The following is a 24651-nucleotide window of genomic DNA, read 5'->3' as shown; positions in this document are numbered from 1 at the left end:
AGGAGGCGGCGCACGGCCTGCAGCGCGGGCCGGCGCGGCCGCGGCCCCGGCGCCGCCTCGTAGGGCTCGGCGTAGGTGCGCTCGGCGGCGGCGGCGGGCGCGTGGCGGAGGCGGCGCGGGCGGCGTCAGTCGGCGGGCAGCGGGCGCGCGCGCCGCGCCGCGCGCAGCTCGTGCAGCAGCTCGAGCAGGCAGGCGCTGGACCAGGCCTGCGTGCGGCAGGAGTCGCGGCAGGGCGCGCCGCCGGGCCCGGTGAGCTCGGGCAGGCCGCGCCACGGCGAGCGGCGCAGCTCGGCGGCGGGCGCGGCGAGCGCGGCGTGCACGGCGGCGAGCGTCTTGGCCCAGCGGCCGGCGTCGTGCGCGAACGCGAGCCGCGCGCGCAGGTAGAAGCCGAGCGGCCACGCCCACTCGGGGCCCTGGTGGTAGTTGAAGCCGTGCGCGACGCTCGGGTCGTCCGAGTCGTTGGAGTTGTCGTACTCGGGCCGATACGCCCAGTCGGCCGGGTCGAGCGTCTTCAGGCCGAGCGGGCCGAGCAGCACCTTCTCGGTGGTGTCCAGGGCCTGCCACGCGTGCTTGGGGTCGAAGAGGTCGGGCGCGACGGCCATGGCGACGACGGCGTTGCAGCGCAGCTGGTAATCGGCCCAGGGCTGCGAGGCGCCGTGCGAGTCCTTGTAGATGGCGCGGCGGTGCACGAGGTCGGGGCGCAGGTCTTGGGCGGAGGGCGCGGGGGGCACCCAGAAGTGGCGCTCGAAGGCGCGGCGGATGCGCTCGGCCCACTGCGCGTAGGTCCAGGAGGTGAGCGCGCCGTCGGGGTGGCGGCGCGCGACGCCGGCGTGCGGGAAGCGGCCGGCGCGGTGCAGGTCGGCGAGCCAGCTGACGGCGCTGTAGGCGAGCGCCACCAGCTCCACGGCGCTGCCGTCGCGCGGCGTGGCGGGGCGGCCGCGCGTGCCGGCGCGCTCGGAGGAGCCCATCTTGTCCATCCAGGTGCCGCAGTTAGCGTCGTTGCCGCCGAAGGGGAAGCCGGTGTCGGGCTGCACGCCGATCTGCACGTTGAAGCCCTTGTCCGTCATGTGCGCGTCGATCTGCCGGCCGGCGTTGCGCTCGCGGAACACGAGGCCCTGCGGAGGGAGGGAGGGGGCGGTCAGTGGCGAGCGAGCGAGCGTGCGGGCGCGCGGTGTAAGGTACTCGCCTGGAAGTGCACGGCGAGCGCCTCCTGCATGACGTCGTGCAGCGGCTGGTCGGCGGCGCCGGGCGGCGCGGGCGCGGCGTCGTCGGCGGGGAACAGCCGCGACACCGGCTCCGCCAGCAGCGCCAGCCCCGCCGGCGCCTCACACACGTACTGCGACACGACAAACGTATCAGTAAGAGAGAATAATTTATGAAAACTGCAATCAATAAAAAAAGTTATATTTTTTAAAGAGTAATATATAACTGTAATAAAGTAGGTACCTGTTTGATGGCGTGCAGCCACCACCAGACGGCGTCGCGGCAGTTGTAGCGCGCGTTGCGACCGCCGTCCAGCAGGTTGGGGATGAGCCCGTGCCGCAGGCACCCCGCGAACCCCAGGATGTGCGCGCGCGCCTCCTGCGAACACCACCCGATTCAACCACTCCAAATCATCTTAGGAACGGTTATCGCCAGATTGTATGTTTATCAGAATCATCTTTTCGCGCGGGACATAAGTTATAGCTCACAAATTGGATTTCGCTTAAATAAGCGAAATCCAATTTGTGAGCTATAACTTCACATTTGTCGCATTTTTTATCACTAAATAGTGATAAAAAATGCGACATTAGAGGACGCCTTAGATATGAGAGGAGGCGGGCTCGGTACCTGGTAGCGGCCGGTGAGGATGGCGGCGCCGCGCAGCGCGATGAAGGTGTCGCGGCCCCAGCAGCGCATGTAGCCGGCGGCGAAGTGCGGCAGCCCCGCCGACAGCGTGCTGCCCGGCGGCCGCGGCGGCGCCAGCGCGGGCGACAGAGCTGGCAACGTCGCGCTCGGCACCGCGCCTAGCAGATATGAGAGGAGGCGGGCTCGGTACCTGGTAGCGGCCGGTGAGGATGGCGGCGCCGCGCAGCGCGATGAAGGTGTCGCGGCCCCAGCAGCGCATGTAGCCGGCGGCGAAGTGCGGCAGCCCCGCCGACAGCGTGCTGCCCGGCGGCCGCGGCGGCGCCAGCGCGGGCGACAGAGCTGGCAACGTCGCGCTCGGCACCGCGCCTAGCAGATATGAGAGGAGGCGGGCTCGGTACCTGGTAGCGGCCGGTGAGGATGGCGGCGCCGCGCAGCGCGATGAAGGTGTCGCGGCCCCAGCAGCGCATGTAGCCGGCGGCGAAGTGCGGCAGCCCCGCCGACAGCGTGCTGCCCGGCGGCCGCGGCGGCGCCAGCGCGGGCGACAGAGCTGGCAACGTCGCGCTCGGCACCGCGCCTAGCAGATATGAGAGGAGGCGGGCTCGGTACCTGGTAGCGGCCGGTGAGGATGGCGGCGCCGCGCAGCGCGATGAAGGTGTCGCGGCCCCAGCAGCGCATGTAGCCGGCGGCGAAGTGCGGCAGCCCCGCCGACAGCGTGCTGCCCGGCGGCCGCGGCGGCGCCAGCGCGGGCGACAGAGCTGGCAACGTCGCGCTCGGCACCGCGCCCAGCAGCTGCACGCTGCACAGCGCCAGCGCGCGCGCCACCTCGCCTGCCCACGAACAATGTAACAACGCTCACTGTGCGCACAGGCGCGCCTAGTGCATGTCAAACAAATAGAAGCGCTCTTAGCACACGCAGCTCGCACTACTCGTGAACCCAACGCTACGCTGCACGCCCCGCCGAACGCCACTTGAGCTTTTCACACTGTCATAAAGTGCCTAATAGGGATTCATGTAAGGACATATGATTAATAGGAAAATTACGATCGTTTTCTCTGAAAAAATAAAATCTAGGTTTAAAAAAAACCGGCCAAGAGCGTGTCGGGCCACGCTCAGTGTAGGGTTCCGTAGTTTTCCGTATTTTTCTCCAAAACTACTAAACCTATCAACTTCAAAACAATTTTCCTACAAAGTTTCTATAAAGTTCTACTTTCGTGATTTTTTTCATAATTTTTAAACATATGGTTCAAAAGTTAGAGGGGGGGGGACGCACTTTTTTTTCCTTTAGGAGCGATTATTTCCGAAAATATTAATATTATCAAAAAACGATCTTAGTAAACCCTTATTTATTTTTAAATACCTATCCAACAATATATCACACGTTGGGGTTGGAATGAAAAAAAATATCAACCCCCACTTTACATGTAGGGTACCCTAATAAAACATTTTTTTCCATTTTTTATTTTTGCACTTTGTTAGCGTGATTGATATACATATTGGTACCAAATTTCAGCTTTCTAGTGCTAACGGTTACTGAGATTATCCGCGGACGGACGGACAGACAGACATGGCGAAACTATAAGGGTTCCTAGTTGACTACGGAACCCTAAAAACGATTTAAAATGAAATTGGATGAATTGTATGTGTAGTTACCGGAGCGGGCCTCGGGCGTCATGCGCGCTAGAGCGGCGCGCGTCACGGCGGCGTGCACGGCGCGCAGCGTCGCCTCCGCGTACGTCGGCACCAGGTACCTGCGCACTCAAACATTTCAATATGCCTGCACTCATCAAATAACTCCCAGTATGTTACTATTGGTTCCCACCAATAGTAACCAGTAAATAGGTTCCCACCTGTAATTGTTCTCCGAACAATAATAAATAAATAAATAAATGTCATTTGATATTTGGCAGTCGCTTTTCGGTGAAGGAAAACATTGTGAGGAAAGCGGATTAATTACAATAAGGTCTAGTTTACCCTTGGGGTTGGAAGGTCAGATGGCAGTCGCTTTCGTAAAAACTAGTGCCTGCCTACGCCAAATCTTGGGTGGGTGTCAAAGCGGACCCCAGGCTCCCGTGAGCCGTGGCAAATGCCGGGATAATTATTATTCGTACCTGGGCAGGTCGGAGAGCGGCGCGAGCAGCTCGCGCAGCCTGCTGGCCACGTCGGCGAGCGCGGGGGAGGAGAGCCGCCGCCACGTGTAGTCGAGCAGCCAGTCGCCGGCGCGCAGCTGTAGTCGGTGCGGGACGTACCTGGGCAGGTCGGAGAGCGGCGCGAGCAGCTCGCGCAGCCTGCTGGCCACGTCGGCGAGCGCGGGGAGGAGAGCCGCCGCCACGTGTAGTCGAGCAGCCAGTCGCCGGCGCGCAGCTGTAGTCGGTGCGGGACGTACCTGGGCAGGTCGGAGAGCGGCGCGAGCAGCTCGCGCAGCCTGCTGGCCACGTCGGCGAGCGCGGGGAGGAGAGCCGCCGCCACGTGTAGTCGAGCAGCCAGTCGCCGGCGCGCAGCTGTAGTCGGTGCGGGACGTACCTGGGCAGGTCGGAGAGCGGCGCGAGCAGCTCGCGCAGCCTGCTGGCCACGTCGGCGAGCGCGGGGGAGGAGAGCCGCCGCCACGTGTAGTCGAGCAGCCAGTCGCCGGCGCGCAGCTGTAGTCGGTGCGGGACGTACCTGGGCAGGTCGGAGAGCGGCGCGAGCAGCTCGCGCAGCCTGCTGGCCACGTCGGCGAGCGCGGGGAGGAGAGCCGCCGCCACGTGTAGTCGAGCAGCCAGTCGCCGGCGCGCAGCTGTAGTCGGTGCGGGACGTACCTGGGCAGGTCGGAGAGCGGCGCGAGCAGCTCGCGCAGCCTGCTGGCCACGTCGGCGAGCGCGGGGAGGAGAGCCGCCGCCACGTGTAGTCGAGCAGCCAGTCGCCGGCGCGCAGCTGTAGTCGGTGCGGGACGTACCTGGGCAGGTCGGAGAGCGGCGCGAGCAGCTCGCGCAGCCTGCTGGCCACGTCGGCGAGCGCGGGGAGGAGAGCCGCCGCCACGTGTAGTCGAGCAGCCAGTCGCCGGCGCGCAGCTGTAGTCGGTGCGGGACGTACCTGGGCAGGTCGGAGAGCGGCGCGAGCAGCTCGCGCAGCCTGCTGGCCACGTCGGCGAGCGCGGGGAGGAGAGCCGCCGCCACGTGTAGTCGAGCAGCCAGTCGCCGGCGCGCAGCTGTAGTCGGTGCGGGACGTACCTGGGCAGGTCGGAGAGCGGCGCGAGCAGCTCGCGCAGCCTGCTGGCCACGTCGGCGAGCGCGGGGGAGGAGAGCCGCCGCCACGTGTAGTCGAGCAGCCAGTCGCCGGCGCGCAGCTGTAGTCGGTGCGGGACGTACCTGGGCAGGTCGGAGAGCGGCGCGAGCAGCTCGCGCAGCCTGCTGGCCACGTCGGCGAGCGCGGGGAGGAGAGCCGCCGCCACGTGTAGTCGAGCAGCCAGTCGCCGGCGCGCAGCTGTAGTCGGTGCGGGACGTACCTGGGCAGGTCGGAGAGCGGCGCGAGCAGCTCGCGCAGCCTGCTGGCCACGTCGGCGAGCGCGGGGGAGGAGAGCCGCCGCCACGTGTAGTCGAGCAGCCAGTCGCCGGCGCGCAGCTGTAGTCGGTGCGGGACGTACCTGGGCAGGTCGGAGAGCGGCGCGAGCAGCTCGCGCAGCCTGCTGGCCACGTCGGCGAGCGCGGGGAGGAGAGCCGCCGCCACGTGTAGTCGAGCAGCCAGTCGCCGGCGCGCAGCTGTAGTCGGTGCGGGACGTACCTGGGCAGGTCGGAGAGCGGCGCGAGCAGCTCGCGCAGCCTGCTGGCCACGTCGGCGAGCGCGGGGGAGGAGAGCCGCCGCCACGTGTAGTCGAGCAGCCAGTCGCCGGCGCGCAGCTGTAGTCGGTGCGGGACGTACCTGGGCAGGTCGGAGAGCGGCGCGAGCAGCTCGCGCAGCCTGCTGGCCACGTCGGCGAGCGCGGGGAGGAGAGCCGCCGCCACGTGTAGTCGAGCAGCCAGTCGCCGGCGCGCAGCTGTAGTCGGTGCGGGACGTACCTGGGCAGGTCGGAGAGCGGCGCGAGCAGCTCGCGCAGCCTGCTGGCCACGTCGGCGAGCGCGGGGAGGAGAGCCGCCGCCACGTGTAGTCGAGCAGCCAGTCGCCGGCGCGCAGCTGTAGTCGGTGCGGGACGTACCTGGGCAGGTCGGAGAGCGGCGCGAGCAGCTCGCGCAGCCTGCTGGCCACGTCGGCGAGCGCGGGGAGGAGAGCCGCCGCCACGTGTAGTCGAGCAGCCAGTCGCCGGCGCGCAGCTGTAGTCGGTGCGGGACGTACCTGGGCAGGTCGGAGAGCGGCGCGAGCAGCTCGCGCAGCCTGCTGGCCACGTCGGCGAGCGCGGGGGAGGAGAGCCGCCGCCACGTGTAGTCGAGCAGCCAGTCGCCGGCGCGCAGGTTGTCGCACACCGCGTGCCCCAGCGCGTCCTCCGACCGCACCTCCTCCAGCAGCGACATCAGCCCCTAGACAACGCCATGTTAAATACCACAAGTAAATCGTTGTGTCGTGTAATTATTTTTATTTAATAAAATCTGTGACCACGATAACATTATAAAACAATCTCGTCGGATCCAAGGTTTCCTAAAGAGCTTTATAGCCGTGTCTCGCTGGTCGCAAGCGAGACACTCGTAGAGGATGCGCACCTGCAGGCCGGCGTAGACGAGCGGGCCGTGGCCGGGCACGTCGTAGACGCCGCCGGCGCCCGCGTCGCGCTCCTCGGCGTCGCAGCGGAACAGCAGCGCGTTGTAGTCCGCCAGCTGCAGCGGCGCCAGCGCGCGCTCCAGCCCCAGCGCGTCCGGCGCGCCCGCCTCCCACAGCGCCAGCGTGCGGCGCACGCCGTCCAGCGCGGCGCGCTGCGCGGCTCGCGGCGCTGCGGAACAGGAAACCATCAACATATTTTTTTTTTATTTATTTAGAAAGAAACAGTCACTTATATAATACATTAGCACAGTTGAATAATTACATTACAGACTTACAGTTTCCTCAATTAGAATATCAAACCAACTAACAAAATACAAAAATAGAAACAATTTTCTAACCTGTCTTACAAAAAAAAACTACTTGTATTTTCATTACACATAAACAAATATTCTTAAATATTCTAACAAATTTTAGTTAAGTTTTATAAATTTTAACTCTCTGAATGAAGTCCATTAATACACTTCAAGGTCTGCAGTTTGAAGCTACTACATGTTTCTTTAAATATGTCTACACTTTGAAATTTATCATTATATATTCTGCAAGCTCTTCCGATGAAACCGTTTCTCGCGTACGAAGTTCGACTTCGAGGAATATGAAAGAGGTTCTTTTTTCTACAAGCCCTCTCACAACGACGTGGCACTCTGAATGAAAGGGATTTTAATAACTAACATAAACAATATCACGACTATAAACTCGAGGGATATAGATCGCAGGCTACCTATCCTCAAGGCGATGACGGCGCCGGGCGGGAAGGCGCGCCAGTCCAGCACGGTGAGCGCGCCCTCGCGCCGCGCCGCCGCCACGAAGCGCGCCGCGTCCGCCGCCGGCCGCCGCCGCACCGCCGCCGTCCACTGCTCCAGCCCGTTGATGTACCGCGCGCTAGCGCTGTACGCCGCGCCGCTCCTGCGCCCGCCACGACACGAGGCTCGTTACATAGCTCAAAATAAATTTACTAGAACATTCTATGAATGGAAATTGGGTCAATGCCGATTGAGAATCTGTAGAAATTTTGACCCCAGAAATACTTTCTTTTTCGTTTGGAATATTTAGGTCCCGGGTACGGCCCGGGTTCAAAACCTTAAACTTTAAGTAGTGTATTGCGATTGGTGCCGTGACCAGGATTTCAACTAATTCCAGAAATGTTGGATCGCATATGACCATGTGTACATAAACACATATTCCATATATGTATACCTGGGTTGTAGCTCCATCTCGAAGAGTATTTCCTCGAGGTCGCCCTCGAAGCGCAGCGGCGGCGGGAGCGGCGCGTCGCCCTGCGGCGGCGCGAAGGCCGTGTGCGCCGCCAGCAGCACCGAGCGCCGCGACACCGACGAGTGCCGCGTCACCGCCGTCACCGCCTCCGTCATCTGGTCCACGTACACCTGCACATAGACAGTAGTAACATTTGAAACCCGAGTCACAATCCAGAAATCATGAGCGGTTCGGCCGTACCTCGTCGTAGCCTTGCTGGGCGAGCTGGCAGTGCAGTAGGTTGAGCTCCTTGCGCGCGGCGAGCAGGCCGGTGGCGGCGCCCACGCGGCCCTCGCCCTCGCCCCACGCGGGGTAGAGCCGCGCCTCGTCCACCACGTGCACGTGGTGCGGCACCAGCTCGTCCAGCCCGCGCGTCGACCCCGCCGCGCAGAACGCCATCGACACCAGGGCCGCTGCAATATATCACACTTTATATGTAGTGTCCGAGCTCAACACGCTAACTCTACGTATGTTCCCGTCGGCCGCGTACCTGTGGGCAGCACGTCGTGCACGGAGCGCTTCTCGAGCGGCGAGGGGTTGTCGTGCGTGAGGTCGAGCAGCAGGGCGGGAGCGAGGCCGGGGCGAGCGACGTCGACGGCGGCGCGGCGGAAGGCGCCGACGGCGCGGCCGCCGAAGCGGTGCAGCAGCCGGCCCTGCTCGCGCGAGTCCCACGCCGCCTGCGCCTCTGCAAGACAAAACGATCAATAAAACTATCTGATCGGATCCTAATTTCGGAAACGCTTTAAGCGTTAGCCGGTATCCGATGAACTGACCCCGGATGAGCGCGGAGATGCCGAGGCGGTTGAGGAAGATGTTGTCGACGTGGTCGGAGTTGGTGAACAGCTCGGCCGCCACGAACAGGTCCGGCTTCACGTTGCGGGCGCAGTCCATCATGTACTCCGCCACCTGACACATCACACACATTACTAGACAAATTTATTCAGCTACTCATCCCAAAAGGCATAACTTTGAACTGAAACACGCCACACTGTGCACAGCAAACGCGGTTTTCATTTGATTTTTTTTTACAGTCGGTTCATCTTTACTTGTCCTATCATGTAAACAAACGAAACGTCAAATATGATCAAAGACAATTACTAGTGATTGGAAATGTCGATAAAATGATGTATTAACGATAATTTGTAAATAAACGCTGCTAACGTCATCAGAGGATTTTCAATTTTACGTCACACAATATCTAAGTAAAAAACCAAAATTTAATTAGGTTTCGTCGCATTTGCAACAATCCTATGGAAAAGGCTAGTACAGTATTCATTTTATACTTAGTACCTAATATTAACACTAATAAAAAAATATATATACTGATATAATATTTATTGTAAAGAGGTAGGAAATAAAAACTTAAAAAAAGTCGGTTAATAAATCTGATAAATTATTGTAATTAATATCAACGCATTTTTTCCAAGCTATATAAACTCAAACGTTAATATCGATCGTTCATAACGATAAGTTGTCATCTCAACATTACGAGTCATAGACAATCTAGACTTCGTAATGTCAGGAGTTTGTCATGTCATCCCTTCGTAATTACAATTATTGATGAAAATCGTTTTAGAAATGATATTTTTCAGTGGTTTTTTTGATTGATTTCAATATTTTTAGTGATGGTTAATGTGCAATTCCAGAGAAAAGTGAGATAATGTTTTCCAGCAGTGTTTGTATACATGATTGGACAAGTATGGTTGAACTGAGTGTAGTAAACTGTAGGTTCTTAGGTATGTAGGTGTTCTTAGCCCTTTCAAGACGAGAAATCGAGATTTGCTAACTTAATTTCGAATTTTAATGACATGTGTTAAAATTGACATTTATATGTTAACAACCCTCACTACTCACGATCGTATCAGCTCGTATTGAATGAAAGAGTTATGTGAATGATATTGAATCTGTAACCCCGTTGTGACTCACGTGCAGCGGCGTGGAGTGGCAGTTGTCGAGGCGCAGCCCGTCGAACAGCTCGGCCGTGAGCTCCACGTACTCGCGCATGTGCGCCCACAGCCACGGGCTGTCCTCCGGCTTGTCGCCGTACCTGCGATTACATAACAACCACTTTAATATTCACAACATTCTATAGTGGTATATATCAGGAATATATATCAAGTGGGGTGTCCCAGCTTGCCGTGCAGTACCAGGCGGTTAAGCAGCAAGTTTTAGTCAACAGTGCCTATCTAAAAGCTGTATCTGAACAAAATAACATCGTAGAACAAATCAAAGAGCTCCAGAATAGCTTACAAGTTGCCCCCAAAATAGAACCGACTGTATCCTTCGCCGACAAAGTGAGAACAGGTAACAACTCATCTATAGTACCTACCAAGACCAACTCTATAGTAATTTACCCTAAGGAGAAGGACAAATCAAGTGAAAATACCAAAAAACTTGTACAGGACCTGATAAAACCAGAAGCTCTCAAGCTACATGTTCGTGGAATGAGAAAAACGAAAAACGGAGGCGTTATTATAAATACCGATCGCAAGGACGACCTAGAAAAACTAAGAGCATCCCAACGGCTTCAAAAATCAGGACTGAAATTAGAAGAAACTACCAAAAAAAGACCTAAAATCATCTTGTTAGGCGTGCCTTCAAATATAACAGAGAACGAAGTTTTCGACTGCATTTATGAACAAAATATTGTAGATCAACAGCCAAATATTTCTAAGGACACATTTATGAGCTCTATAAACCTAAGTCATAAATCTGGCAAGAAGGACCAAGCCACATGCAATTATATATTAGAGTGCTCTGGCGACATAAGGCGGATACTCATTCAGCAACAGCGCGTTTTTATCAATTGGACTTCCTGCCCAGCACGAGATTATACTATGTTAACCAGATGCTACAAATGTCAGCAATATTGTCATTCTGCTAAATACTGCAGAGAAGCTGAATCCACATGCAGCCACTGCGGATTATCGGGACACACCAACAAAGAATGCCCCAAGATACTAGAACTACCAAAATGCGCTACATGTATGCGATTCAAAAAACCAGCTGACCACCAAACTGGAGATGATTCGTGCCCGGGAAAGAAAAGTGCCCTTATAAGGTATTTAAATACCATAGATTATGACGGCACCTGCTAAAAACCTACCCTGTTATTTATACTATGTCTAAGGAGAAACGTTTTATTATCACTTATTTAAGTTAATGTAAACCTACTTACTTGCAATTTATATGACATTTCCCTAGTAATAACATGTAATAATATTGATACTTATAATGATGACATAAATACTGAAGTTACGAGAGTAATTGAATGGCTAGAAGCAAATAATTTGAATGTTAACTTTGATAAAACCAATTTCGTACAATTTTGTAATAGAAAAGAAGTGCCTGAATTAAATGTCAAATATAATGATCAAACTATACACGAAACTGATGTAGTAACGTTTCTAGGTATAGTTGTAGATAAAAATTGCTCATGGAAACCCCAAATTGAAAAGAAATGCAAAAGCTTAAATAGTTTTGTTTATCCGCTCCGGCGACTTGCAACTTGTGTAAACAGGGAAACTGCTCTACTTGCATATCATGGCTATGTTGCGTCCTTGCTAAGATATGGAGTCGTACTCTGGGGAAACTGTTGTGAAATAGAACGACTCTTTATCTGTCAAAAAAAGTGCATTAAGGCGATTTGTAGGAAACCCTCAAGAACATCTTGCAGGAATCTCTTCGCTGAACTAAAACTGTTAACCTTACCATCCTTATACATTCTGGAAGTCACCAAATTTGTCAAGTCAAATCAATCCTTGTTTACGAAATTGGAAGACATATGTAGCTTTAATACGAGATATCCATTAAGACTAGTAAAACCTAAGGCGACAACGAAACTGTGTGACAGGAACAGTTACAGCATGGCAATAAAAATTTACAATCAGGTCCCTGAAGACATAAAATCCCTGCCTTATAAAGCGTGTATATCAAAACTGAGTAACTGGTTGTTAGAAAAAAGATTTTATTCAATTAATGAATTTTTGACATCATAAAATAGATAGGCGCATTACTTTAAATTTATTGAATTATTTCTTGTAATTTTATTATAATCATGACATTTTAATTAAGTATGAATTGTGTGGGTAAATTATTAAATTTGAAATGTTTGTATTTTTCTTACTATTCTAATTTAAATATTATAATTAGTAACGTAGTGAAATGTATGATATGCATGTTAATTGTAAAGCTATATAGATTAATAAAATTGATACTATATGTATGTTCCTAGATTAGTTAAATCATATTTGCACGCTTTTTATAGGCAAAATAGTTGAACGAAATTGTACCTCTTGACCATCTTACTGTACACTATTTTATGCAAATAAATTACTTACTTACTTACTTACTTATAACCTTTATTGTTTTGCTCAATAAGCACCTAACTACATTATACTGACCTACTAACACGAAATGCCTAAGATACAAGTATTAAGTTACTTAGTTTAGGTATTGGCGTAACATCTGGGGGCACGGCAGTGCCCCCGCCAAGTCGAGCAAAAAGAGGCACGGCCGTACCATCCTTTTCTCGAAGCATTTCAGACCATTTTCAACCCCCTGTTACTCCGTTCTGGATAAAACTAGAAGCCTCAATTTTCAGCACCCAAGTAGTCATTGTATAAACACGGTATATCCCAAATTTCATTAAATTTGAACCAATAGTTTAGGAATAATTACTAGCCAAAGTTTCTTAGTTTTGTCACTCACTGGCTGACTGACATACGATCATCAATGATAATAAGACACTTCTAGTACACTTGGAAGCTTCAAATTTAGAATACAGTTAGTATTTAGTGTATAAATTACACAAAAATTAAAAAATGTTGCAATTTCATTCCAGGTTTTCAGATACACCAACTGCATAAATAACTTTGTAATCTAATACCAATATATGGGATTACCAAGTTATATTTACAGTTAATTTACAGTAAATAAATCCGTGTGCCTGTCTATGTAAATTTATACAGATACCCGATGACGTGATGGGTTGAAAATCTCACTACCCCATTTCCTTACATGGTGGGAGTCGTATAATTCAACTATGGGATATGGGTTCCATTGTGGTCTGGACGAATAGGCTGACAACCCCTTCATAATTTTGCCAACAGTTGCACTGAAACGAGTTCGTGTGCTCTGCGTACCCTGTTGGAAAAATACATGCGCGACTTTATGTATGGATATAGATATGAGGGCGAGCCCTCGCCAAGTACAGCAAAAATTTAAAACAAGTAAATTGCAATTCTACCTACATCACCAACTTCCTATACCCATATAAATATATGAGTACCTGTAAATGTGTTGTAAAATATAAATACGTACTTAAATATTATGCTCAAATGTAACAAAAAAAACTTGTGCTACAGTCGTTAATAGTAGGTACAGTCGAGATCATAAATATGTGTACGTTTTTTCAATTAATTTGCAAAGGGTTAAGGTGCGACCGCTCTAGGCACCAAATGGTAAGGGAGCCGACAAAATCGTACCTACATGTGAAAAAAATCCAATAAAAAATATTATATTGCGTGGGCGCGCACATATTCCAAAATAGCGAGAGGTCACCATCATCCTCCTTGCGTTATCCCGGCATTTGCCACGGCTCATAGGAGCCTGGGGTCCACTTTGAAAACTAATCCCAAGATTTGGCGTTGGCACTAGTTTTTACGAAAGCGACTGCCTTCCGACCTTCCAACCCGAAGGGACCTAGACCTTATTGGAATTAGTCCAGTTTCCTCACGATGTTTTCCTTCACCGAAAAGCGACTGGCAAATATCAAATGACATTTCGCACATAAATTCCGAAAAACTCATTGGTGCAAGCCGGGGTTCGAACCCGCGACCTTCGTATCGAAAGTCGCATGCTCTTACCGATAGGCCACCAGCTAGCGAGAGGTGTCAGAAATTAATTCAGATATTGAAATGATTGTGAAACGATGTATCAAAATGTCGCAGTGTACAACATTCATAAGGTTCAATTAAATGAAAGGAGGATTTTAGTCATTGACAGACCTTTGAAAGACAATAATCCATTGAAAATTGTACCTATAAATTATGTGGTGTTGCCTTGCATCAATTAAAGTTACGTAGTTACAAAGTTACGTCGTAATCTAAATATCATGTGTCTAAAATACAGTCCGAAGTGGAGTTCTTCATAAAACTTATGCCAGCAGAATTGTCGCCTGCGGTATTTCCGGACCAATACGACCTTCAAACTTTCAAGAAAAGAGCGTACACCCATCTTAAAGGCCGGCAACGCACCTCCAACACTTCCGGTGTTTCGGGTGTCCATGGGCGGTAGTTATTGCTTACCATCAGGCGACCTGTCTGCTCGTGTGCCTCCTATCCCATAAAAAAAACGTCTCAGAGAGTCAAAGGAGCAAGCGTGATGATGAGCACTAGGAAACCGAAGGGCCCTACTGAAAAAAAAAACACCGAAATGGGCGTCCCGAGACAGTTATGGACCTGCAAGTACATTTGGTCTATGAAAGATAAGGGTTTTGATAGAATCCCACCTTCCTCTCCACTAGCGGGTTGAGTCTTTATAAATAGAGTCAATAATATGAAAAAAATTCGCGCTCGCTTCGCTCGCGTTTATTATTTCCATCGAATAAATATCTTTGAAATGGTCGACAGAATGCATTTTTTACTTACATACTCTTAGTCAAAATTTCGCGTTTGCTACGCTCACGTGTAGGTACATGAACACGATATCCCCTATCATCCCCAGGGCCATATACCTATTAACTATTAATGCGTGTATGAGGAGGTTAATAGGAAAGAAAGAAAAAAGTTGGACTATCTACCTACAGAGAGTCTACAAAAAGAAATGAGATCCCATCAAAAACAAAACTTGTAAAAACACCAAGTCTCGCAACTCAGTACTTCTGGCGTAAAAAGAGTTGAGATACCTTTAATACCAAGTCGGTTAATTTATTCAGTCCCTACTTAAAGGACCTTCTGCCGTAAGTTATTACGTAGTTTACCTATAGCTAACCTAATAATATCTTATAACGACCATACCAGTATTAAATATATTTCATGTTTTAAAGAAAATGGACTGACTTGGCAATCGCATGATACAATTTTGTCAACGGTGTAAATTGCGATTGCCAAGTCAGTTCATTTTCTTTAAAACATGAAATATATTTAATACTGGTATGGTCGGTATTTTATCTTATCTTATCTTATAGTCTATTAGAGATATGTATTGTTGCCGTTGTGTCTACACTACAGGTACCTGAGCTTGACGCTGTCGCCCCAGGCGATGAGCTCGCGGCGCAGGTACACGTGCGAGGAGTGCGCGAAGTCCATGAGCGGGTCGGCGTCCATGACCCAGCCGTTGTGTCTACAGGTACCTGAGCTTGACGCTGTCGCCCCAGGCGATGAGCTCGCGGCGCAGGTACACGTGCGAGGAGTGCGCGAAGTCCATGAGCGGGTCGGCGTCCATGACCCAGCCGTTGTGCGCCATCACGTAGCGGCCGCCGTCGCCGAACACCAGCGCCTCCGCCTCCGCCGCAGACCCGCACTCGCCCGCCGCCGTGAAGTACCTACAAATTCATAAAAATATTTCTATAACATGGAACTAGGAATAAACAGACATTAAAACGTCAGAAATGCAAAAACTAAATCAAAACAATAATACACTGTCATTAAAATTTTACAAACTGATATTATTGTTATTTTACATAAATATAAAGTTTTAAAAGCTTTGCAGTTGCTGATCGACAGCGACTGGTGGAGAATTGTTCCAACACTCCGTAGCAGCATATCGAAAGCTGTCTATGTGAAAACGGAATGGCGTCTTCTGCTATCGTGACAGGTGTTTCCGCCATTCGGGCAAAATGTTCTAAGTATACAATTATGCGTTTCTTACTTAAAAAGAAAACTCATTACAAAAAACAACACACCTCGGCACCAGGGGATTCTTCTCGCTGACTTCTTCTATTTTAGGCCCGTCGGCCTGCAAGCGGAAGTATCTAAAAAGGACAAAAAAAACATACGTTATTATCGAATATAAATGAACTTTTTATTGTTTTTTTTCTAATATGTGAAAAAAATATTTAAAAAATAATCTACTCGAATTATGATGAGATTGATGAGCATAAAAGCATGTTCAGATATTTTTATTCGTGTGTGTGGAATGTGGATGTAACTAAAACACGACTGTAAATATGGCGACTGATTTGTAACATTTACTTGTAATGTAACGTTCACAGTGTTAAATGACAGCTACGCGGCGGTCACTCGTCTGGACCGCTCTGCATACTTGTGAGTTGTGCTCCGTTTTTTTTTTTCATTTATTTAGGAAATAAACAGTCACATGCAAAAGTGTTTAAGTTCTTAGATTACAGAAAGACCTATAGTTCCATTTACTATAAAATACAAGTAAAAATATTAACAAGTGTCGAAACAGGGCTTGTGCGGCATTGCCCGCAAATAACATAATGAACAAGGTGATATAATTCTAATACACAGCTAAAGAAGTAATCTACATGTATGGGTATGAATTGTGCAATGTTAAAAAACATGAATTAATAAGTAACTTGCTTTTCGTTATTATTCACTATGGGAAAAAAATTCCAGGTTAGAGTCGCGCGCTGGCGGCCGCCTTCGGAGGCGGACCTGTACTGACTTGTAGGAATAACGCACACTAGCGCAGCCGCTCGCTACTCGCCAGCTCGCCACAGTCACCACGCACCTCATGCCGGCGACGCAGTTGTCGAGCGCGGCGCGCAGGTGGCCCTGCAGCTCCTCGCGCGCGGCGGCGTTCAGCTCCTCGAGCCGCCGCCGCAGCTCCTCGCAGCACTTCTTCAGGCGCGCCTCCTCGTCGTAGCAGTCCGCGCGGTACACGTTGTACAGCTGGAAACATCACGTTTGTCAACAACATTCTTACAGTACATACAACTTATGTGTCATATGAAAAAGTTGAACGTTGAGCAATACAAAGTGTGAGTGATTGTGTGGTGTCAGTGGTGGGGTACCTGCAGCGCGCGGTCCATGTCGACGGTGGCGTGCAGGCGGCGGTGCTGCGGGTCCGGCACCAGCGCCAGCTCGGCCGCCGCGCCCGCCGACACCGGCGGCACCCTGGGACACGACAGTCAACCTCTATATTACACCTACATATCATGAAAAAACTATACAAGAAAATCTTTCAAAACTTGCTCTTTTATTAAACCCAAGGAGCAATGCCGGCTTTCGACACGTCAGAACAGAAATATAATACTGCCAATGTGTGCGCGGGTAACGTGAGGTTATGTGCACTCCGTGCGGCTTGTCCGATTCTTCTTCCCTACACCCGTGCAGTGCAGTGCACGTACTTGTTGCGCGCGAGGCAGTAGAACTGCTGCAGCAGCTCGGGCACGTTGCAGCAGTACAGCTCGTGCAGCCGCAGCTCCGGCAGCACCGCCGACTCCAGGTAGTGCCGCACCGCCTACAACGCATACGTAGATATAACTCTTACAAAAATACTATTTTCTGCACTTTTTTATGCACTTAGGTATTTTCTACCGATAATAGATATAGTAGAGTGGTTTACCTCCAAATGTTCGTGCTCGTTGACCTTGGGCGGGATGCCGCGCGGCAGCAGGTCGCCGCGCGCGGCGTCGCGCGTCACCCGCGCCAGCGCCGCGTCCAGCAGCGCCGCGGCGCGCAGGCGCGGCACGTTCACTACAACACACACCGATCAAACTCATGCATTCAATACAATTACACCACCACTACCACGACGTTACACACGCAAACTCTCACTGGTTTATGGCCTCGGGATTAAGCACGTGTTTGATTAGCCGCCGTATATTTAAGGCCACGGTGGTTTTCACCCGCCGCCCGCGACTGCCGCCAGCTGGCCGCCGCGTCTTTGGTTAAGTATTTTAAAACATTGGACGGGTAAGAAAACGAGTATAAGAAGAAAGACTCGCCGATGTGACCAAAGGAACATTGTTAACTACAACTGTATCTCATTTCTCCATCGATCCTGGATGAAGTGAAGCGCTAGCCGTGGAATCTTAGTACCTAGTATGATTTAGGAGCACATCGCAGAGGCGACGCGCCAGCACCGCTCACGGTGCAGCCAGTGTACAGCAGGTACTGACCGCAGTTGTATGTCGCCTCGGGGTGCAACGCTAGCCACGGCGTCTCGTTGGCGGTGTGGTTGAGCACCACGTCGCAGATGGAGGCCACGCGCCACTCGCAGCGCAGCTTGGTGAGCAGGTTGTCCACGTCCGCGAACGACGCGTCCGCGCCGAACGCCGGGTTCAGCTTCAGCTGGTCCGCCAGGCTGTAGCTCGAGTTGGAAGCGCCCAGTTCCTAAACCGGTAGAGGTCGCTTAGAAACAAACATGAGCATACACCCTTTTAAAAAATCAATGTTAAATAGGTAAGACGCAACAATAACTCATCTAATTCGAGGCCAAGAGCCGTCGAAGAAGCGGAACACAACCTCCTGCACGCACCTGTATGGGCGTGAAGTGTATCATGTTGTAGCCGCTCTCCTTGGCGACGCGCAGCGTGTCCTCCCAGCGGGCGAGCGGGCCGAGGCACTTGGCGAGCACGGTCTGGCACGCGAGCGCCTCCACCGGGAGCACGTCGCGCCCGCCCGGGCCTACGCGCACGCCCGCCGCCACCTGCAGCCAGCCCGACCCGCGCGGCCCGATCGCCGACTCCCTGCCGATGCCACAACACAACACGACACGATGTACGAAGGATTTCTAAGGCAAAAATCAAAGATGGCGGCCTAAATGTATGGGATATCGGTCCTACATCCGATATCGGATCGGATAATGTGAAAGCGCACTTACTCTCACATTCCGATCTAAACGGAAACTGGAAACCTATTATTGCTATTAATAATGAGTGCCAAGAAGAGCTTCGCTTTCGATCAAAAAGGCTAGACAGCCTGTTACATCTGCAATCCGTTTACACATTATCCGATCGATATTATCGATTCATTTATATATGGGATTTCGGTCCTACATCCGATATCGGATCGGATAGTGTAAAAACGCACTCAAATATGTGCACACTTATTTGGCCAGCAGAGCTTAATGAGAGCGGTAACTCACGCGCTGTCATAGACGAAGTAGTAGTGGAAGGGCCCGGCGCGCGCGAGCCTGAGGTCCGCGTAGAGGTCGGTGTCGGTGACGAGCGCGCCCGCGCCCAGCTCCTCCCGCGCGCCCCCCTGCTCCTCCTCGCGCCGCCACTCCAGCGCGTAGTACTGGTTGCGGACGAACTCCGACACCTCCGCCTTCTCATCCTCTGGACACAAAAAAAATCAAAATAATTTATTCAGCAAATAGGCCACAGGGGCACTTTTACACGTCACATGTACATATTTAGAAAATATTTAAAATTGAGTTGAAATTACAATTGATACTATTATTGTATACTAATTCTAAGTTCTAACTAAAGTTAACTCTATACAATTAATTATAGCCTGACAAGTTTTTATTTGACCCTCGCCACGTTGCGGATTTTCAGCTGAACTAATTTCTTTTACTGGCAAGGATTAATATTTGACACCCGTCGTCGAAAGTCATTGAATGTCAGTGATTTAAACGAGAAGTAAATATTTTAGATTTTCTAACGGTTTCATCGCAAATATGCCCAAAATAATATTTAAAAAAGTGAAAATAATTATACTTAACGAGATAAATTACCAACAACAAAAAAGGATGAAGGATTTCACAGTATTTCGATAACAATGTTCCGAAATCGGTTGTTGACATGTCCGGTACTGACAATGTATAGTGCAGTTCTCCTGTACTGATTATTTCATTTCGATTTAGCTTAATATATTTTTTGTTCTTATTTAAGGTAACGTAAGGTAAGGTAAGGTGACGGCTTCCACGCCATCATGCGCAAGCGTGTGGCGTCGCTGGCGCGGCGCGTGCGCGGCAGCGCCAACAGTCTCCTAGCCACGGTGGCTGAAAGGGTAGATGGGGCTTTCTGGCAGTACTGGAGTAGCATACATGCTCACAATAATGTTTCAAGTTAGTATAAAATATAGAATAGAAATATAGTATAGGTATAAAATACAGAATATCGAATTGTCACTAACATAGGTTAAGAATAGCAATAAGTTACTAATACAATATGGAAATTTATTTCTGAAATAAATGATATTTAATTTAATTTGATTAATTTTAAGGTGTCTGTAGCTCAGCCGTGAAAATGATTTATAGAAATAAGGAAGCCGTTACATCATTGACACCAGTATAAAACAAGGTCCCACGCAAAAACAAAATAAACATCGACGACTTGGATAAAGGCACAAGATTCATGGATTTTAGGCTGTACGGAAACAAGTAGCGAGTATTTAAACCATGCTTATTAAACTTTGATTCTCTAAAACCCTGTTTTCATTTTCTACAAATATTTACGCGAAACCAGTACACGCTGTCCCCATTATACATGACGTCCGAACATTATTGCCATATGAAAGTGGTTTGTAGCGACACTCTTTCAGGGTCAAATTAGAGATGTAGAAAGTCTCTAAATGTCGAATTACAACCAAGAACTACACTAAATATAAAAAGTACAAATACAAAAAAAAGTCTAAAATTACTTTAGAGGTGCAAATGACTCTAAATGTCACAACTAAAGATAAAATGTATATCTACTTAATCTAATTCTCCTTAGAGATGTATATGGTCTCCATGAGTCAAAATCATATATTTAAAATATTCACTAAAAGAAAGGAAACAAACGACAACCGACAAAGTGTCCTAATTTAATAAAAATTAGAATTAAAGTTACTAAGTTATTAACAGCCCCAGTGAGCTTAAACAGACCGGTCTTCACAGACCACGAGTATGACGCGTATCTCAGCCATCGCCTCCCTCAACCTTTATTCGGGTGGCGACCCGATCAACGACGCCACCGCAGCAAAGACTTTTAAGCGTGCATGACATGTTCAAGCTGCCAGGCTAAATTAAATATTCAAATAATAAAACATAGGCTGTAAGACACTATATTCTGTGCTCGTATGTTACTTAGGAAGGAAATATAGATTTATACAATAAAATTAAAGTAAGATAAACATTAAACACATAATCTTGGAGATGTATAAGGTCTCCAAGTGTCCACAACTAAACTTAAATAAAAACAATATAATCAGACGAGAATATGTTCTCATACGTCAATTGAACACTAGTATGCTTAATTACACAATGCAGAGAAAATGAAAATATATATACGACTTCATTAATCTATTGACAAGCAACCACCTTAAAGGCATCCCTATCATCTATAAAATCCTTCACAGTGTAGTACGCCTTAAATAACAACAAACGCTTGCTGCGTGCCTTAAATTTGTCAAATGGCAAATCCACAATATCGGTTGGTACTTTGTTATAAAAACGTGTACAGTTCCCGACGAAAGACGTACCAACCTTACGGAGACGGTGGGCGGTCACAGCAATTTTATGTTTGTTCCTTGTGTTATAGTTATGGATGTCACTGTTAAGCTTGAATTCGTGGATGTTTTTCCGAACATACATAATATTTTCGTATATGTATTGAGAGGCAACGGTAAGAATGTTCACCTCTTTGAATTTTTCTCTTAAAGATGCTCGACCGCCCAATCCGTAGATTGAACGGACAGCTCGTTTTTGCAGCACAAAAATAGCCTGAATGTCTGCAGCTTTTCCCCATAACAGGATCCCATATGACATAACACTGTGGAAGTAGCTAAAGTATACCAGCCTGGCCGTCTCTACGTTTGTTAGTTGTCTGATTCGCCTTACTGCGTAAGCTGCAGAACTAAGTTTGCCAGCTAAAGTGGCTATATGTGCATGCCATTGCAGTTTTGAATCCAAAGTGACTCCAAGGAAAACCGTTCGATCTTCAAATTCCAGCGTTTCACCTTTCATTTGGATCTTACTGTTTAACGTTCGGAAGCGCAAATCTGATGCACTTGGTTTTCTTGGCGTTTAAAAGTAAGTTATTCGCCGTAAACCAGTCTGTTATGCTAGACAGTGCATCGTTGATGTTATCGAAGCTGTTTCCTTTCTGTCAACTTTGAATATAAGAGAAGTGTCGTCAGCAAATAACACTATATCATGTTTATCTTGCACTAGTTTCGGTAGATCATTAATGTATACTAATAACAGGAAGGAACCGAGAATTGAACCTTGAGGCACTCCAAGTGCTACCGGTGAACCTGCTGATTGAGTCCCATTGATAACAACTCGCGGAGTTCTGTCGGAAAGGTACGATGAAACAAGGTAAAGGGCAGCAGCTTTAACCCCATAGTGGCTCAATTTTCTCTTTAAATTCTCGTGATCAACGCAATCAAAGGCCTTTGATAGATCACAGAAAATTCCAACAGCATCTTGAGCTCTTTCCCAGGCGTCAAAGATGTGTTTTAGAAGTACCACACCGGCATCAGTAGTTGAACGACCTCTGGTAAAACCAAATTGATTATTGTCAAGCAATCTATTTCTGTTAAAGTGAGACAACAGTTGATTAAGAATAAGCTTATCAATGTATGTCTACAAGAGATAACTAAGTTTCGGACATCGAAACCAACTTCTGATATAACAGAATCGAAAAACTGTTTTTCCACTCGTCGACTTTAATCTGTCAATTAGGACACCACAGACTAAACTATAAGTGCTAACTTTTCAGTGTTGGATACTCTATGGCAGTTCCGACTCAACTATAATATCTCATTATAGTTGACTTTAGTTAACTGTAATAATTTCAAAAATAGAACTTCATACAATGTCTATACTAATTTGCGGTACCTGGCAAATTATCCTGCATCTGAAACACATTTTTTTTAATCTATCGCGTTATCGACCAATCAGAGACGGTTATCATAAACAATTGGTTGCTAGGTAATTCGATGTTGATACTGTTGATACAACGGTGAATGACGCTATTAACATTAATTTTAACTTGAATGATGATATTTTTCGTCCATTGATGATGAAGATGATGACTCATAGAAAAAGTATTGTATACAATAGTGATATATTTAAGCTTTTCACTCTCGTACCGTACTATTAGGCCACTCAGCAAGCTTCGTGGCCTAAAAATGGTACTCGACTGAAAAGCTTTGTATTATATCACGATTGTATAAAATACTGTTTCGGAACCGGAGTTTGCATTGAATTGTTAATGACTGCACAGAAAACCAAAGAGGAGGCAAAAAGTGATTAGAAACCGCTGCGGAACTTACGGCTGTCGGTGATGATGTAGTTGGTGTAGAGGAACACCTTGCGGCCGAGCAGGCTGGGCCCCGGGCGGAACCGGACGGTCGTGCCCTTCTCGAACCTGGAACACAAACTCGTGTCAGGTTCAATCAACATACCATACCTACTCGGCAAGTAGGACAATCTTCTTTCACTTCTATTATTAGGAGTTTATGTCAGTATTACTCTTGAATCCATGTGATGTGTATTGTGTACTGACCGGTAGATGGTGGAGTCGTGGTGCTCGCCGTGCTCGAGCGTGAGCAGGCGCGTGGTGGCGGCGGCGGGGGGCGCGCCCCCGGGGGCGGGGAGGGCGGGCGCGGGGTGGGCGCCACCTCGGCCGCCGCGCCGCGCTCGATCGCCATCTGCCTCTACACACACACACACAAACCTTTGGATGATTTGAACAAGCGACAGCCTAGCTCAGCTCCTCTAGCTCAAAGGTTTCCTAACTTTGACCGGTGAACGACGAAGACCTGTCATTTATCTCTGCCTTCCTTTTCAGATACATAATAGTACCTTCGAATCTCCCATTTCCTTTGAGCATTGGAAAATTAGTAGGTAAAGAGAACCAAAACTGGAGAGTAAAATCCGGACAGTGTGAAATAGCAGAAGCCAGTTATCTGATGATCTGGATGCTGACGTATAGAATTGGAAAGTTAATAAATGAAGCTTATCGGGAAAGTGCTTCCACCAGACAAAACTGTAAGAAGGCTGGTTACTTGAGAGCGCACCCTCGGCAGCGCAGCCGCGGCGCCGTCGGGCGTGCGCGCCCTCGGGCGGGGCTGCTTGTCGTCCGGCTTGTCGAGCGCGCGGTGCTCGAGCTCGCGCTCGCGCGCCGAGTCGCGCCGCAGCATGTCGCGGGAGTGCGCGCCGCGGCGCCCGCCGCCTCTTATACACCCGCCGTGCACGCATACACCAAGACCGTACATACATTGTCTTTAAATGACAAACGCACCTGCGATATATTCATAGCAACGCTCCTCACTGACCATCTGCAAGCCTTATGTCATCGAAGTAAAGTTCACGAACTGTCAAGAATTGTGTGGGCAATGGCCTTACTTGCAGACATTCTTACTACCTTTCTCTTTTGCGTAAGTTTCGGTGTACCCTCTGAACCACATTAGGTGTAACATGCCTACGATTCCACGCGTTAAAGCCCGTTTTCTTCCGCGGGCCTCTCGTGTCAGGTTCCTGGCACGCGCCGGCGACGCCGCACAAAGCGGACACTCTAAACCGCATTGTGCCCGTTTCAGGTTTTCGTACACAATAACAGTTACGTTGCGCTGGCTTGTGGTTTAGTTCTGAATGTGTAACGCGTTATTTTAACAATTTATAAACATTGGCCTATGATGGGATGGGACATAAAAAACTTGACAAAGTTCGATTCAGTATTTTTTCTAAGACATGGTATTAATTGACCCAATGATATGCTGCAATTCATTATTAAGTATTCAAGACATTACATATATGTATGTATATCAGGTATAGAGTTTTAAGGTAGGTAAGTAGAGACTGGTTATCTAACAATACAAGACTTATCATACTTAAAGACTTCTTGTCCACCGCCCACTTGTAGTGCTGTGAATACAGTTGACTATTGTATGAAGCTGCTTCCACATATAAATATAGGCA

The 24651-nt window shown here is 49.4% G+C and overlaps 1 protein-coding gene across 1 annotated transcript; it reads right to left on the bottom strand.

Moving 5' to 3' along the window:
• Positions 1–26: 26 nt before the first annotated feature.
• LOC125226047 (glycogen debranching enzyme) lies at positions 27–23931 on the bottom strand. Its single transcript, XM_048129876.1, has 25 exons — positions 23739–23931; positions 23237–23387; positions 23004–23098; positions 18883–19075; positions 18274–18484; positions 17915–18128; positions 17359–17489; positions 17141–17253; positions 16805–16907; positions 16522–16682; positions 15731–15799; positions 15179–15370; positions 9751–9871; positions 8598–8730; positions 8315–8509; positions 8026–8237; positions 7768–7955; positions 7292–7476; positions 6516–6742; positions 6154–6335; positions 3499–3596; positions 2455–2675; positions 1447–1581; positions 1187–1336; positions 27–1115 (listed from the first exon to the last, which is right to left on the bottom strand). The coding sequence occupies exons 1-25, from the start codon at positions 23929–23931 to the stop codon at positions 126–128; spliced, it is 4863 nt and encodes a 1620-aa protein (XP_047985833.1). The 3' UTR covers positions 27–125.
• Positions 23932–24651: the final 720 nt, after the last annotated feature.

Source organism: Leguminivora glycinivorella, chromosome 5 (genome assembly GCF_023078275.1).
Source record: "Leguminivora glycinivorella isolate SPB_JAAS2020 chromosome 5, LegGlyc_1.1, whole genome shotgun sequence".
NCBI lineage: Eukaryota > Metazoa > Arthropoda > Insecta > Lepidoptera > Tortricidae > Leguminivora > Leguminivora glycinivorella.
This window is presented reverse-complemented; position numbering and strand designations above follow the sequence as displayed.